The following is a 17,158-nucleotide window of genomic DNA, read 5'->3' on the forward strand; positions in this document are numbered from 1 at the left end:
TCTATCTTTAAGCCACCAGCAGCAGTTTGAGTCCTTTTCATGCTTTGACTCTTTCTGACTTCAGGTGAAGAAAGTTCTCTGATTTTAAGCGCTCATCTGATTAGATCTTTGGGGGGCTCTTCTGCCGGCTACACACATCCTTAGGTATCTTTAAGTGTTGCCAGCATGGTTTCCAGGGAAGCTGAGCCAAGATTTCTGCCACCAATGTTGAATGAATGTTCAGCTCCCTACCCTCACCAGCACAAATGATTACCTTTTCTTTCTTAGTAATATGACAGACAAAACAATTGTACTTGTGTAGTTTTTTTTTTAAGACTTTATTTATTCATGAGAGACACAGAGAGAGAGAAAGGCAGAGACACAGGCAGAGGGAGAAGCAGGCTCACCATAGGAAACCCAATGCGGGACTCCATCTCAGGACTTTGGGATCATGCCCTGAGCTGAAGGCAGACACTCAATGGTCCAGCCACCCAGGCGTCCCTGTACTTGTGTTTTTACTTGCAGGTCTTTGACTCTAGTGAGGTCAAACTATGTATTTTTTTCTTCTGTGATCTCATGTCCATTGCCCATTCTTCTATTAGTTTCTTAGTAGTTCCCTTATTGGTTTTTATTATCCATTCATACATTAAGGATGTATTGGTCTATATTTTATAGGAGTTGGTGTTTTGTTAATTGCTCTTTCATGCACTGCTATATAATCAACGGTCCATCATTGCCCTTGTAATTTCCTCCACTGTGTCTTACTTCCCCAGGCAGCTGTCACGTTGTTCTTCCTAAAATGCCATTGCTTCTATATTCCTTATTGCGTTTGTCCACTTTGGTGTGTGGTGTGAAGAAAGGCTCTAAACTGATTTTATTTTCCAGGCAGTTTCTTCAATATGGTCTACTGAATAATTAGTACCCAATATTTTCTGGGAAAAGACAGTCACAAGAGTACATGACATAGAAGCATAGGCTCTGCAAAACTGCTTCCGCACGTGAATGGAAACACAGAATCTAGAGGAAACGGCATGACTTCCAAGCTGATTAATAAGAACCACATGAAGTGATTTCTCCTGTTTCATCTGTACGTGCCTATAAGAAAGGGCTGAAAAAACTAATGAAGTTGATTACAAGCAGCCAGAAAGGGTTTTTGATGTCCTGGGACTATCTAAGTAGTACTAGGTCTCCTAACCAAGAGTCAAAGTGACTAGGCAAAGGTTATTCTTAGTCAATTACCTATAACAAAACAAGAACTATATTCAATAAAGCTCACTACAAGACAAGAAAACATACTACCCACCTTCACCCCTCAAAAAAAGAGAAAAAGAAAACTTACTCTCCACATTTGAAAATCTTAGCATTAATTATAACAATACCATCCTAATTAATTTTATCTCCATAAGACAGGAATTGCAGAGCCTCAAGCTATAAAGACAGGCCCCAGAAAGATAGAATTAAGATACCTTTAGGCAAATGAGTAGGCATGTCATAGATTGAAAAAGGTGTTTGCCATTTGACAAAGGACGTGTGTCCAGAATGTATAAAGAACTGACAAATCCACAATAAAAAGACAGACAGCCTAATTCTTAAAATGGGTGAAGGATTTGAATGCACACTTCATAAAAGGAAACCTGAATGGCCATTAAACACATGGAGAATTTTCAATACTCATCACCAGGAAAATGAAAATGGAAATGAAAATCACAAAGAAATACCATTTCCCACCCACTTGAAAGGCTATAAAGTACAATGCCTGGGGTTGGCAAAGCTTTGGAACAACTGGAGCTCGTATATATTCTGAGTGAAATGAAAGTGGTAGAAACACTTCAGAGAACTACCTGGAAGTTTCTTAGAAAGTCAAACACACCACTTAGCACAGGTCTTGTCTCTCCCACCAACTGTGGATTTCTACCCAATCCTCTGCACTCCCATGTTGCTTTCTTTCTTTCAGATCTTCCATGTCTTTATTTTACTTTATTTCATATTTCTTCTATTCTTTTTCCATCCCAAGCGAATTCTCCCTAATTAGCCATAAAGAAACACATTTTCCCACATCCATTCTAGGAGGTATATATGTGATGATATAAATGAAAATGACTTAGATTAGCTGTGTATTTTGCCAAAATAAGATGGCAACTATTTTTTTGACAGCTATAAATGTTAGTTACGTGTCAAGAGTAACAATGAAAATGGAACATAAACCAATAGACACAAGACAATATTTAGACTTAACATGTTTTTCACATGCAAATAATTTATAGCCTTCAAGAATAGAAAGAAATTCAAATCATAATCATTTGAAAAGTTCATTTATTATATACCAATATACACTTTCTGTAATAAAAAAAGCCTCCCAGTACATTGAACCATCTTATAAATGAAATAAGAAAATAAAATTTTCATCTGTTCATAAATGGGGTTAAATTAACCAGTACAAGATATGATATGAAAGTCTGCCCTGCAGTCTATATGAGCTCTAATCCTGAAAATGGCCATGAGAAAAAAAATGGTGCTTCATTATTTGGCACTGTAGTATTGCTCTTGAATATCTGTATAATTACAGAGGTTGATATTTTCAAGTTAGTTATTTCAAAGGTGTAAAACATTCAAAATATATACAGATTTTATGCTTTCCCAATTTTTAAAATTAATCTTTGATATTTACATTTAAATACATTCAGATTAAACTTTTTTTTTTTTTAAACACATAGAAGGTGACTTTTTCCACTTTCTATTTTGGTACACTCTTTAGGTGAATGTAAATGGAAACATATCTTGAAGATGCTATTTGGCAAATATTTTCCAATAATATTGACTCAAAAGTTATGATAGTTTCTAGTAATGCTCAATTTCCATAACAAAGTGCACCATTTGACAGTATTATACCTCCAGAAAATACTACATAAAACAAATGTGTATTTTCTTAAGGCACATTTTAAAGCAACTATTGAAATGCGATTTAATATTATACTTAAATGATAGTTGTATTTCATACTTGGCTTTATACTAAAATATAAAAATATGCAATAAATGTTCTTGCTACTGATTTGGGGGTAAAAAAGGTGGCACATTCCAGAAATTCTGGGCAGTGAGTGCTGGTTTTTAAATCCATTTCATGTAAGCGTGTTGTAGAAGTGAGCAAGAATAATAGTTTGCTTCTCTCTGTAGTGTTAGCACTTCCGGTTTTGTGGAGAACCATTTAACATAGTGTTAAATGGCAAATGAATGGCAGCATACTCCCGTGCAAGCCAAAATGAACTAAATCCTATCTTAGACATGCTAAGTTAAAAGAATAACCTCAGTATTGATAATTATTTGCAAATAAGGAACTTATTTTCTTGTAGATGATTGTGTTATCATTGTAAACATTGAAGAGCATTACTGAACTATATATAACTTAGGTTTCAAATTTAAAATATTCCTAATAGACAGATACATACAAATGGATTTTTGAGCCCATCAACTTAATTCCCTGCCCCACCCTCAATAATATAAACATTTTGACTGTGAAGAGAGAAAACTACACATGTAAAAAATAAAAATCAAATGTACCATACGTTAAAATTCTGATGACTACAGAATAAGATTATATACATAAACATATAAGCAATCACAGTTTCCTGCACTGAATGTTTATCAAATAAAAATGTATCAAACAATACTGGGTAATGTAGCTCCACACGAATCGTGGTCTATCTAAAATTCTGAATGACAATGGAAGACGAGAGGGAGAGCATTGTTCAATGACAAAAGCATGACAAGAGGACTAGGAATAATATTGAAAAGCAGATGCTTCCAGAACAGGCAGTTTAGCAATAAGCATTATTTTTGTTGTTGCTCTATAATTTAAATAAAGCCCCTCTCTCTGTTTAGTAAGATGTTTTAACGTTTATCAAAAAAAATATTGAACGAAGAAGGCATTCATTCAATGTCACAAACAGAATGGGCAAAACATTCCTTTACTGTTGACACTAAGGTGTTCTGGCCTGGTGTCTGTTCATTCATGTATGAACCTTACAGGGACAGTTCATAAGACATGCAGGCATACCCCGGAGATCGCAGGTACGGGTCCGGACCACCACAATAAAGCAGACATTACAATAAAGCAAGTCAAATAGATTTTTTTTTGGTTTCTTGGTGCATATACAAGTTATGTCTACACCACAGTCTACTAAGTGTGTAATACTATTATGTCTAAAAAAATGTACATACCTTAATTGAAATACTTTATTGCTAAAAAATGCTAACCATATCTGAGCTTTCAGCAAGTCTTAATCACTGATCACAGATCACCATAACAAATATAATAATGAAAAAGTCCGAAGTCCTGTGAGAATTACCAAAATGTGACACAGAGACACAAAGGGCAGACGTTGTGGGAAAAAAAGGTGCTTAAGGCAAGGTGGCTGCAAACCAATTTGTAAAAAAACAAAAACAAAACTTCAGTATCTGCTGAGCACAATAAAGCAAAGCGCAATAAAACGAGGTATGCCTGTGTTTAGTAAGCTGTTTTAACATTTACCAAAAATCTATTGAAGGAAGAAGTCACTATTTCCACGTCACAAGCAAAATGGGCAAAATATTCCTTTACCGGTGAGAATAAGATGTTCTAGCCTGCTGTCTGATTATTCATGGACAGACAGTTCAGAAGACCTGCCTTTTGCCTCTGTTATTAAATAAACCCAGAGAATTTGGTGCTGGATTGGGGGAACGCATTAAGCAGTGATAGCTTTGCCACCAGGGCATTTTTGTTTGATGTTCTCAGAATACAAGTATTTGGTACTTTGACGGGGGGAGGAAGGGTATTATCCGATGACCATTACATGCAGCTACCCTTATTCTGCTTGTACAACAGCAAAAATACATCCTCTCACACTGCTCTAGGAAAACCTGGGTAGAAATGCGCACCACAGATTTTAAACATATAAACAGCCATTCTTGACAAAAATGATGCCTTTCCTCTTCCGCAGGTGCCTGGTGATGTTACTATAAACATCTTTGGAATCTTCCTGTTATTTCCTATGAATAACATTCCAATCAATAGAACTCAAACGTCTCTTGCAGCATGATTTGCAACCATTTCCAATAGAAAAAGTATTTTTCCTTGGGTTAGTGATGCTTGGAATTTGGGGGATTGTAAATCCAGTCAATTATAATGAGAGCCATGCTTCCAATCATGAAGATGATTCCAACCACAAGGAAAATTAAAGCCTGTAAGTCAGAGAGAACTTGTTAGGGGACACAGAAACCAGGTTTAGCACGGTTTGCTCTTATAAGTTGTTTACTTGTAACAACTGGGCAGCAATCTGATTGGCATATTGAATTGTATTATGCTTCTAGCTCAGATGTCTGTTCCTAGCAGTTCAGTGACTTTAGAACCCAAGAAATGGTTGATTTGATACATTGAAAGTCCAAGCAAGATGGACCGAAGAGGGTAGGAATTCAGGGGTGAGATGATGGGAGGAGCTTTTGATACCAAGTTGTCCTGAAGTCCCTGAACAGCCTTGAGGGGTGAATGACTCTCCAGAAAAATTCAGCGTAACTCGGCAAGAGGCATTGTTTTTAAGCATTAAGTGTCAGACTTTATTAGAAAGTCATTGATAATATTTAATTATCAGAAAAACAATTATTTCTGGCATATGTTTCCATAGAATCATTTTGGAAAATAACTATGCTCTAGTTTTATAAGATTATATTTTGTATCCAGAGAGGTCAACTGGAAAAGGAGTGGTTCTGTCCTGGATCTCCATCCACACCAGGGTATTATGGAGGGGGAAACAAAGCAGCATCTTTTCTTTTGGCCTTACACACCTAACGGATATGACTAAAGTGTTTAAATTATTTCTTAACACTGCCAGGGAGCCTAATACCTTCCCACAAAATTTCCCATAGACAGTGCTGTGGTCTTGGTGGTGGAAACTGGTATACATGCATGCCTGCGGAAAACTCCATTAGTGTTGGGCAAATAGAAAGAACTCAACACGAGATCTTTGACAATATGAAAGGAAGAAATCCAGGAATCCTCACCGTACCCAAAATCCACCCCTGTTTCTCTCCATTACAGTTCCAGCTCATCTCTGATGTTTGGTTCTTGTTCATCAATTTTTTGAATCACATGTATTTTCTGCTTTACTGTAAGTAGCCGAAGAGCAACTTATAATGGGGGGAATTGCAAACCTTACTTACCCCAACCTTCTGTGGTGACCTGAAAGGTTCTTTCTTGACAAGTTTAAGATAAAACACTGCTGGAAGAATGAAGATCAGCATAGTGGCAGAAGAAGCCCCTGAGGAAAGAAGCACAGGACAGGTCAATGTCTTATTCAGCAAGGCAGAGACTCAAGGTCTTGCACTTTAAAGAACCAAATCCAGGGCACCTGGGTGGCTCAGTGGTTGAGCATCTGCCTTTGACTCAGGTCATGATTCTGGAGTCCCTGGGATCGAGTTCCGGGTCAGTCTCTCTACAGGGAGGCTGCTTCTCTCTCTGTCTATGTCTCTGCCTTTCTCTCTGAATCTCTCATAAATAAGTAAATAAAATCTTAAAAAAACAAAAAGCAACTAAATCTATCATTCCTCTAATCTTTGCACTAAAACTACTATATATTCACTCATCTTGGTTGCTTATGCAAAGAAGATATGTTTATGAGAAAATTAAAATATCCCTAACATCACAGTTGTATAGCACGTGCACATAGCACACAATAAATAACAAAAAGGCAGCCTATTAGCAATTCATAGGAAATTGAAAATATAACGCCCATTAAGGAAGCTGAACTCATCACACACCCTTCTTATCCACCTTAAACTTTCCAAGTTGCTTACACCTAATCTTTAAAAAATTTTATAGTATATTTAATATTTGAGTAATCCCTCAAATCAGGAGATGAATACTAAATTATTAGGCTACACAGTCAGGAGGATATGCTTTATGAGACCAATCTCCTTCACCTCCAAAGGTGGCCGTCACTGCTCAGCAGATCCTGACAGACTTGAGGGTAAAATCTATCTTCCTCACTTTTTGATTCGGATTTAAGACCTAAATCTAAGTCACGGATCTATTCCAAGTCACTGATATTCTCCAATTTTGAAAGTTCATGTTATGCCAGTTTGCTTTGGGGAAGACCTAGATTAGTACCTATTTTTGCTAATTGGAATCTGAGGAGGATTTTTGCCTTTCAAAAGAAAAAAAAAACGGCAACAAGTGAAAATAGCATTCAGAATTTGCTGCACAGTGAGCATGAATAGAGGGGAGCCCACCCTGAGCTGTGAGAGTGAGTCACCAGATTCTTTGCCTGGGAGCTGCCCTCCATCTCAGCAGTAAGCTGTTATAGCTTTTGAATGATGTCTGAATATCTGTGTTTTATCTCCATGTATTTTCTGCATTTGTTACCAATACGTATCCTAAGGTATCAGGAAAGCCCTAGGAGTTTATTTTTTTATGTCTGGGATGCTCAAATATTTTCCCATATAAATGGATGGTAAATTGCTTTGGTTTATGCCTTTTAGGCTTACAAAAGGTCTCATAGGAATGCTCGACTTTTGGATGGGGGATGGTGGAGAAGCTGTAGATGACTTCTGTGGGCTCAATTTCCTCATCTGTCAGAAAAGGCAGCTGGACTAGTTGACCTCTAAGGTTTTTTTCTGATCCTATGAATAACTTCCCGAGTCACCCGCAAGGGAGGGGAGGTGGCCAGCTGGAGTCCTGTTGGACTAATAAGAATCCCATGAGCCTAAGATGGACCAGGGATCCTTGCCCTCCCATCCACCAGCATCCTGTTTGCCATTTAAGGAGGTATCAGCTTGAGTTGACTAAATAAAAGCTTTTCTCAAACTTACCTATGAATCCAAAGATGTATTTTATAGTTGGCACGAGGATGACCAGAACGTTATTGAGTGCAAGAAGTATGGCTGCAATTAAGAAATGTCTTATCCAACTGAAGGGTCTTTTGGGAAATAAGAGTGTGGTCACTGATGTACGAATCTGCAACAAGAAAGTTCAAAGTTGATTTTAACTACAATTTCAGATATCCTTGTCACTCTAAAGCATCTTCTGTGTTTTTTCCTTTTCTTCCCAGAAAATATCTCGGTCTGATTTATCTTTCAAACTTTCAGTACCGTGGCAAAATATATATAACGTTTACCATCTTACCCATTTTTAAGGGTACACGTTGGTTATTAAGTACATTAATATTATTGTGCAACCTTGATTCTGACATTCGTTTGAGAGGGTATTTTCCTTGTGCTCACCTCAGCTTTCAGATTTTTTTCTTCAAAATTGTCTCAGAAAGATATAAAATAACAGGTAAGACACAGAATTCAGGGTAAGATCCTTGTTGATTCCTAAACACGTCTTTTAGACTGGATTAAGTATTAAGGGCAAGCATTGCATTGATTTATATACTGCTCATGAACAGAATTTTTACAAATCTGTTTTTTTTAAAACTTGGCATTCATTGTATTTAGCATTTTTGCCACATAATGTTTTTTTAAAAGATGGTATTCTTGGTATTTACTCCTCTCTCTTTTTTTCCCTTTTCCCTCCCCCCCTTCCCAATTCTAGATTATAAATGTACAAGAAGCAAAGAGTAGGACCTAATAGTTTTAACATTCTTTCAAGTTTCCAGTTCGGTGTCTTGCACGCAGCAGGCACTCAATAAATGTTGAATCAAACTGAACGGAACAAACCCCTTCCCTCCCTTCAGGAGCCTTATAGACTTCAGCCCTATTTCAGCAGCTACAATAAGTAGGTGAAGAGTCAAGAGAGGCTCCATCTGTAGCAGCCTTTCAAGTTACTGTGCTGTAACCGGATCAAAAGATCCTTGTGGGCAGAGGGAATGCCCTGCATGTTTGAACAGCTTAACAAAGTAGAAAATACTCTTATCTTTGGAATCTTTTAGAGGATACTTTTTGACTTAGTGGAATTAGTCTCTTGGCTTTTCAATAAGTGAGCACTTCAGGTAGGCTAGGACTTCACATTCTTAGAAATGCTGGGATTGATTTTTCACTTAAAATTTTACTTCTGAAGACTCTTACTGGTGGAGAGATGGGAACTCATTTAAGACAGAAAATGTAAAATACAGTTAGAAACACATGTAGGAACGACAAAGACTTCGAGCTGGATTGCTTACAGTGTCTAATGTGACATTCCTTTCATACCACTCCCCTCGAAATTAAAGCCATCTGTTTAGGTTTCAAAAGCAATTTCATTTCCAGAATGGCAAACCAGATAGTCTCTGGAAATGGTTTAAGGGTGACTTTGTAAAGGATTTTAAAAATTGGATTAGTGAAAATTATGAAACTCGCTCTGAAAAGTAGGCTTGAAGAAAGCAAATGGTTTGATTACGTTTCCCCCAGCTGCCCATACATTCTACATAATGATCCACAGTTCGTGCTTCCTCAGTATCGTCCAAACTGGTCTTATTAGGCTTAAAAATGAGCTTTCTCTGGCACATCCACATGGCTTAAGGATTTATTTGTCTGAAAGTGCTAAATTTATAGAGCGAACAAGTAGGATGCAGGTTATTAACAGGCAGAGGTGATACGTATGGGATTTTGCCTTTTGTTAAAATAATACTCTTTATTCAATAGGTTGAGTTAGAGGTAAACCTATTCGTACAGGGTCCCTGAGAATGAATGCAGTTTGCTAAGGTCTCATGGCTCCCAGAAAGACCAAGGTTTGGCCTGATGATGTAAGAGTACAGAAGGTTTACAGGAATCGAGGTCAGAACGAATGGTGAAAACTTGCTCCTCACAGCAAATAAAGAATAACAAAATCCCAAACAGAACTGAAGGCATACGCAATTGCCAGTGCATTCCTAGGAAGGATAAGAGGGCCCACAGGGAGATAGCAGGCTGCTGCTGGTGGGAGGTGGTGGTGGAAAGGAGTAGAAGAAAATTGCTGGTCATTCTATGTTAAAATGCCACCTTGGGAGGTGAGCCTGGATCAATAGGTCCGCAGCAGTTCTGTTTACCCTATGTCACCCTGTTACCCACAAAGCACTGCCTCCTGTTCCACTTATCTAAGTGCCTTTTCTCTACTGACACAAACTGATAAGAACCTGGAAATGTGGGTCAGATGCTGTGCATGGAGGGGGGAGGAAGTCCATAGCAACAGCCATGGCCTCTGACCCAATATGATTCTGGAAAGGTCCTGGGCAGCTCTAGAAAAAAACATCTGTTATTTCCAGAGAGAGTGTTTGGAATAGGAATCTGTTGGGGGCGGGGGGGGGGGTATGTTCTACTCTGGGGACCCAATGAGGGGCAGAGTAGAAAGTGGGAACTTTAGGTCTGAACTCTTAAAAAAAAATCAATCCCATTGTTTAGAAGTGAATCCCAGCTTCACTTTCTAAGATTGCTTAGGACAAGAGTGTTGGAAATATCTGCGGATCACTGGAGTATCTGGGGATCACTACTCTATTCCAGTCTACGGCAACATCTGCCATATTTCTATGTCTATATCTAACAGGGGGTCTGAAGGCAGCATAAACGTAAAGAATGATTTCACTATCAGAAGATAAAATAGAAGCAGCTAGAGAATCTGAGATCTTTGTTTGGGTTTTTTTAAGATGTGGCAAATGGAATGTGAGTCTGTGTTCTTGATAAACTCATTAGGATTATCTGGTTTTCTGTTTTTCATGGTGATGTGTGAACTTTACTGCATAAAGGGAAGTACAAGCTGAAAATGGTATTAATAGTCTTTGGGAAGGACGTGCAGCACCGTAATGGACAACCCTGCCCGTACCACCCCACCCCAACGATGGAAACAGAAATGTTGGGATACAAGTGAAAAAGTAATTCACTTCATTTATTCATTTGTTCGATAATCATTTTTGCACTCAATATGTGTCTTTTATTAAGAAGGGAAACACTGATCTAACTGGAGAAAATAAAGAAAATAAATGGAATCATCAAAGGAAAATCCATCCAACCACCCAAGAACAGCAACACCCTTGTCGTCTCTTCTTGGACTTCTAAGAAAAAGAGACACTTGACATTTGTTGAAAGAACTAGAATATAAAATTATTCCTAAACTTGAGAGGTTTTAATCCTAATAGATTAGGTTTTATTTTTATTATTATTTTTTTATTATTGGTATGTGGGGGTGTCAAAGCAAAGTAAATAAACTTCTTATTGGTCAAGAGTTTCTTAATTCAAAGAAACCACCGGGAGAACCCTGCTGTGTGTGATTCAGTGTTGGGCATGTTGAAAATGTGTCTGTAAATCATAAGGAACAAACACGCCACTAACAACTTCTCTCACCTTAGGGGGAAAGTGTTTGAAGGCAGCCTTGTGGTTTTGATGGGGCAAGGAGGCTTTTTTCTCCTCCATGTTCACTTTTATGTCCTCCATCATACCCATGGCAGCTTGGTTCATTTAGCCCAGATCCTCACCCAAACTGAAGTTCATGGCAAATGTTCAAGGGGAACAGCCTGTGCTTTTGCCAGAAAGGGCAGTTTGTCTTCCCAAGAATAGGCAAGATTCATTCGGAGACCATTTCTCTTGGCAACCATTGTTGATCTCCTGAGCCAGTCACCACGCACATCCCTAACCTCCAGGACTTTTAACCCAGGGGAGAAGGTGGACCCTTACACAGTTCATCTCAGTGTAGCATTGTTAAGGTCAAAGACAGAATTATGTGTGAATGTTTTATAAATGCTAATGTTGGGTGAAAAAACTGTTAAGGATAACAAATAGTTTTTCTGAAATTTGGTTCTCATAGTCAGTTTTGATACTAAGGGCCATCAAATGGGAGATGTTTCTTGATAGTCAGTTATACCAGTGTCTTAATTGTCATGAGAGAAAGAACTTCTATGGGGAGACCTAGGTTTTAAATGTTGAAGTGAAATTACCATCAGTAAATGAAAGGCTAACTTCCACTTCCCATTATCTTGACCCCAGCCATCAGTGTCCTGCTGTGAGCGCTGCATGAGTCAACTGTGACTGACTAACTACAAGACCATGGCCAAGTCCATTAATCTCCTGAGATCACAACATGAAAGCGCTATATTTAGGGTTTATGAATAAAACAATACAGAAGCACATAACAGATTTCTTTTATAAATTACTTTGATTCAATAATGATGTGAGTGCGTATTGTGCGCCAAAAATTAATGAGTGATATCTTTACACAGAAAAACAGGGCTTTCAACATTCTTTCCTCAGAGACACTGTTTGCTTGGAAATTTTACCCTATGGTAGGCTTTCTGTCTACAGCTGTCTTGTGCCTTGTACCCACGATGGAGCTGATTTTAGGCTAAAGCTGTGTGCATGTCATTTGAAATACTTGGAGACATATGAGAGGCAAGATATTATTTAAGAGTAAAATATTAGCCCTCCTGGTAATAAGGATCTGATTTCATGCACTCATGGAAAAGGAATGTGTCAAAAAATATTTTGGCACACAAGCTGCATTTAAAGTGACCACAGTGTCATTATAGGAGTAGTCCTCACATGCTGGGCCCTGTATGGAACATTCTGTACAGGATGGTGCTGGTTACCATGTCGCTTATTTTTCCCCCTAAAATGAATGAGTAAATTCAGTGTTTATGAAAGGAGAAGAGTTGGCAGGAGAAGGTAGACCTGTGTTTATCCATAGGTGGTGGTTTTAACTCACGCGGCCCAAATCTCTTCAACCAGCCCTGCTCTGTGATCCCAGAACAAGTGATGCCAAAGGCAAATGCCAGGATGGGGAGATCCCAGTATGAGTCTGGTAGAGCGTATATCAGTTTTAGGGATCATAGAAAAGATATATGATGGATAATATAACTGTTTTTCAAGAAATTTAGCTCTAGCATGTAATTTCCTTAAGAGGATTCCCCTTCTCATTGGTCTTCAAGGAATCAGATTAAGTGACTTTTACTTTTGAGTGTCACTGCAACTCAACAAACCAAGGGTGGGGGGAATTAAATACCTTCAAAACTGGTGAGAATGCAATGAATTGAAAAGTAATGTAGTTTTGCTTTCAAGTTTCAGTAGCTCTGTGAAATCCTACTCATTTCTACTAACCCACAAGATAGAAACCCAGGATCCGCTTTTCGAATTTGAGCTTAACAATGAATTTTCATCTCAATAAAGCTGGAAAATATAGAAATATACTTTGTGACTTTTTGCCCCCTATATTTTAAAAGTGTTTAACATCTAAAAGTATTTGTTGTAGCTACATATTAAATTATCCATTTTAAATGGCTCCACAGTGCTATACAAAAATAACGTCTTCACGCATTGCAAAGTCACATTATAATTAAATCCACATCAAATCAGAACATATGTACTAATTTAAGAGGTTAAGCAGGATTCTTTCATCAAAACTTCAGGTACTTACTGGGAACAGGACAATGGGCACTGTTAATGTCACTGCCACAAGGACCGCCAGGCGTACCATGAGGAGAGGGGTGTCAAATGTGTATACTTTGCTGTAAGCATGCAGTAATTCATCTTCAACTTCTCCTACAAAGAGGAAAAAGAGAATGGGTTCACTTGCTATTGTCAAGTCAATAACAACAGCAACATTTTAGAAAAGGAACATAGTACAATGGGATGAAAAAAAATGAAAACCCAGGTGTGGGAATCTAGACATCTGTTTTAATCCTGTCTCTGAGCACAATAGTTAGTTGTGTGACCTTTCTTCAAATGAACAAAGGAACCCTGAAGCTTATAAAGTTGCAGAAACTAGAATAAAATTATGAAGGTGACTCTAGCTCATTTGCTTCGTGAGAAGTCCATCCCTGCTATTTGGAAGCCTCACAAAAGAGGTGACAGGCTGAGGTGCTCTGGTTGAAGGGGATGAAAGGCCCAAGCCCCACCAGCCTGTCCCTCACATCCTGCCACCCCCCCTCCATTCCCACCTGCCAAGTGAGTCTTGACATATTGACATAGCTTCTCTGAACCTCGTATGGAAACCTTAGGACAAATGAACTCTAACATTTTTTCAAGTTCAACAATTATGACTCTATCATGACACTGATACACATACTTCTGGGGATATTTTTAAAAAGAGTTTTTATTTATTCATTTGATAGAGAAAGACAAAGGGAGCAAAAGCAGGGGGAGAGGGAGAGGGAGAAGCAGACTCCCTGCTGAGCTGGTAGCCCAATGTGGGGCTTGATTCTAAGACCTGGATCATGACCTGAGCCAAAGGCAAACCCTTAACCATCTGAGCCACTCAAATGCCCCTTTTGGGGATTTTTTTTTCAAACTTTTGTTTGACTTATGAAACCTATTAGAGTCGGCATAGGTAACATGCAAAGATGAATTAGCATGATTTTTACAGGGTCTCCCAATGACTATTGATCTAAGATTAAGATGCCACCCACCTAGAAATCTTATTCATTCAGAATTCCAGACACAGATGACATGGAGATGCTTATAGAATCAGATGTAGTTTGTTTTTTTTTCTTTTTACTCCCCTCCAGAGCAGACAAAGGGGGATAAAAATACCTTCACTGGTACTGATCTGACTTTTATTAATTCACAATCCAACAAAGTTAATGCCCAATCTAAAGTGAGTGTTGGTTAATAGCCAAGTATTAGCCAAACAGAGAAAAGCCCAAGTAAATGGTGACTCCTCCCCAGTCTTTTCCTCCACAATTTGTCATGCAATCAATTAAATTTACTGCATCGGGGGTGGGGGTGGGGGAAACCAAACTAAAAAGTTAGAGAGCTTTATATGAAAGATCTATCTATGTTGCTAACATCAATTAGCAGCAACAGGTCAATGTTAGAGTCCCTGAAATATATCTATAGGGCCATGCTTCATGAAAGGCGGTAGCAATCCTATTTTTTTGTGTGTCCATTAAGATGCCTCAGAGAAAATGTTTTAGGCATAATCTAATGTGTCCATAGTCACCTTCCTTTGTTTTTGCTAGTACATTCCCAGATTGAAAGGCATTCTGCATTGTCTTCTTTTCCAGGAAACCATTCACTGTCACAGAATAGAATGGGATAAGCCAGAAAATTCGCCTAGTGCTCCAAGCCCCCAGATTCCACTGGACTGGTCAACAAAAGCAGGTTCCAACTCCAAGACTTTGTACTTTTCCTACCACTTGCTTGGTAGCTAGTTATTCTATCAAGAGTTTCACAGTACACGATTGGACTCATTGTCATTGCTTCTAGCTTGAGATGGCCTAGGGAGTCAAGTGAAAGAAATATAATCTATCCTTTAGGGAAAATAATAGGCTGATTTTTATAAATATGCGTGAATTCACAAATTGTTGTAACTTGTTAGCCAGTCTAGTTTAGGTTCCATTTCCGTAGATCACAGTGACAAGACTAAAATAGCATGTTAATTGATTATATTATAGATCATGCTGCTTATAGAGGGCAATTAAAAGAATTATACCTACTTGGGTTAATGATCAGTCCTACTAGGATTTGCACAAAGAAAATGACTGACAGAGTGACCTACCATAGAAGGTTAGGTAACCAAAGAGGGCAGCAAGCAGGTACATGATGAGCATCCCCGTGATGGAAATATTTGACACTGTTTGCATCTTCCTCCGGGACCGACTGAAAAGAAAACACCAAGCTTTATGTCTTTTTTTTTTTTAACTTGTGAAAGTATCACTTTTATAATTAAATTTAAAAAAAAAATAGTGAAGGAATGTATGCCTGTGTTGCTATTATAAACCCACATTTCTGGTACAGAAACATAGCTTATTTAGATTTATATGAGAGAGCTGTGGAGGATTTGTTTCCATTTTTCCTTTTTTTTTTTTTTTTGATGTATTTATTTGAGAGAGAGAGAAAGAACACAAGCTGAGGAAGGAGCAGAGAGAGTGGGCAAGAGAGAGTCTCAAGCAGACTCCCATGCTGAGTGTAGAGCCTGATGCAGGGGTCAATCTCATGACCCTGAGATCATGACCTGAGCTAAAATCAAGAGTTGGGTGCTTAACCAACTAAGGCACTCAGGCACCGCATTTCCATATTTCTTAAACACTACTCCTTCAGTCTTAGAGACAACCATTTTCCTAGAAGACTAGTTTATTTTGTGTTCATAAATATACTTGTCTACTGAGTATTCAAGAATGTAATTAAGATAAAGATCAAACTGACTCCCACTGTAGAAAGCTTTCATATTTCATAGTAAGATGGTTTTACTGAGGATACAAACCTACTAGAATCAGCAAAACATAGCTTTCATGAGTCCAGACTACCAGGAAGCCTGGACAGCTTCTGGAAACCATTCTGAAGGGCACCCAGATGCTTAAAGTCAATTATCAGGCCCCAGAAATGGCTGCTATCTCTTCTTGATCTTTGGCTAAAACCAAGCATAGAGTAACTGCTACATGTGATTTTCCAAGTAAACCAAAGACATCAAAATAATTGAAAGTATTCCAAAAATTTCTTATAAGGTAAATCAGAATTTATGAAGCAAGTTACCACTATTTATGGATAATAAAGAGTGGGGTCATTGATTTCTGGGCTAAATAAATTGGGAATTATTATAGGACACCCTTCTCTAAACATAAAGGGAAAAACTGTGGTAATGGGCTCAGGCGTACTTCATACCTAAGTAGATGTCAACAGCCTCAAAGGGAAAAGACTTAATGAATCATAGAATTTCAGCTAAAAGAAACAAGATTGTCTAGCCTGTGTTTCCATTGTACAGATAAGACAATGAAGGCCAGATTTTGGCACATCCCCGTGGTGAATGTCTTCTAGACAAGGTTAGGGACTGACCACAAGTGACATCAATGGCTTAGCAAGGCCACCTTAACCATAATTTTTGGTCTTCATGGGTGTGGTCATTTCCTGTTGAGGTGACATCATTCCCAGCGAAATTCAAATTCAAATTCCTCATGCCAGCCAAAATTCTTCTAGCCATTGGCTCTTCCTCCTCCTGCCCGAAACCCCGCTTGTGGACCAATTAGGATGGAGAACTAGGAGTGAAGGAAGCAGATAAGGTAGTGCAGTGAAGGGGGTGACTCACACTTTTTGGTTAAAGTACATTACTGATAAGTGATATGTACCACAAACGTCCAGTGAAGAGAAAAACCATTAACCGTGCTTCTGTATAAAGCACCTTTGAACACATGAGCATATTTGCAAAACAAATTAAAATGCTAAGATGATGGTTGCCTTACTCTTTAAGTTCACTGTAGATGGGTAGGACCTCGGGGTGGCACACAAAAGCAAATGCTAGGATAGGGATTGCGTAGGCCGTCTGAAAAACAAAGGTAAC

At 38.4% G+C, this 17,158-nt stretch overlaps 1 protein-coding gene across 4 annotated transcripts in view; it reads right to left on the minus strand.

Moving 5' to 3' along the window:
- Positions 1-2,275: 2,275 nt before the first annotated feature.
- SLC38A4 (solute carrier family 38 member 4) overlaps positions 2,276-17,158 on the minus strand; it is a 68,303-nt gene continuing 53,420 nt past the window's right edge. For all 4 annotated transcript variants that reach the window (XM_041735712.1, XM_041735710.1, XM_041735711.1 and 1 more), the window contains exons 11-16: positions 17,061-17,140; positions 15,383-15,483; positions 13,301-13,425; positions 7,816-7,960; positions 6,169-6,266; positions 2,276-5,193 (exon numbers count right to left, since the gene is read on the minus strand). In XM_041735712.1, the coding sequence (XP_041591646.1) occupies positions 5,092-5,193; positions 6,169-6,266; positions 7,816-7,960; positions 13,301-13,425; positions 15,383-15,483; positions 17,061-17,140 (651 nt within the window). In that variant the 3' untranslated portion in view covers positions 2,276-5,091. The remainder of the gene's footprint in view (positions 5,194-6,168; positions 6,267-7,815; positions 7,961-13,300; positions 13,426-15,382; positions 15,484-17,060; positions 17,141-17,158) is intronic.

The sequence above is a fragment of the Vulpes lagopus genome, chromosome 21 (genome assembly GCF_018345385.1).
Source record: "Vulpes lagopus strain Blue_001 chromosome 21, ASM1834538v1, whole genome shotgun sequence".
Lineage (NCBI taxonomy): Eukaryota > Metazoa > Chordata > Mammalia > Carnivora > Canidae > Vulpes > Vulpes lagopus.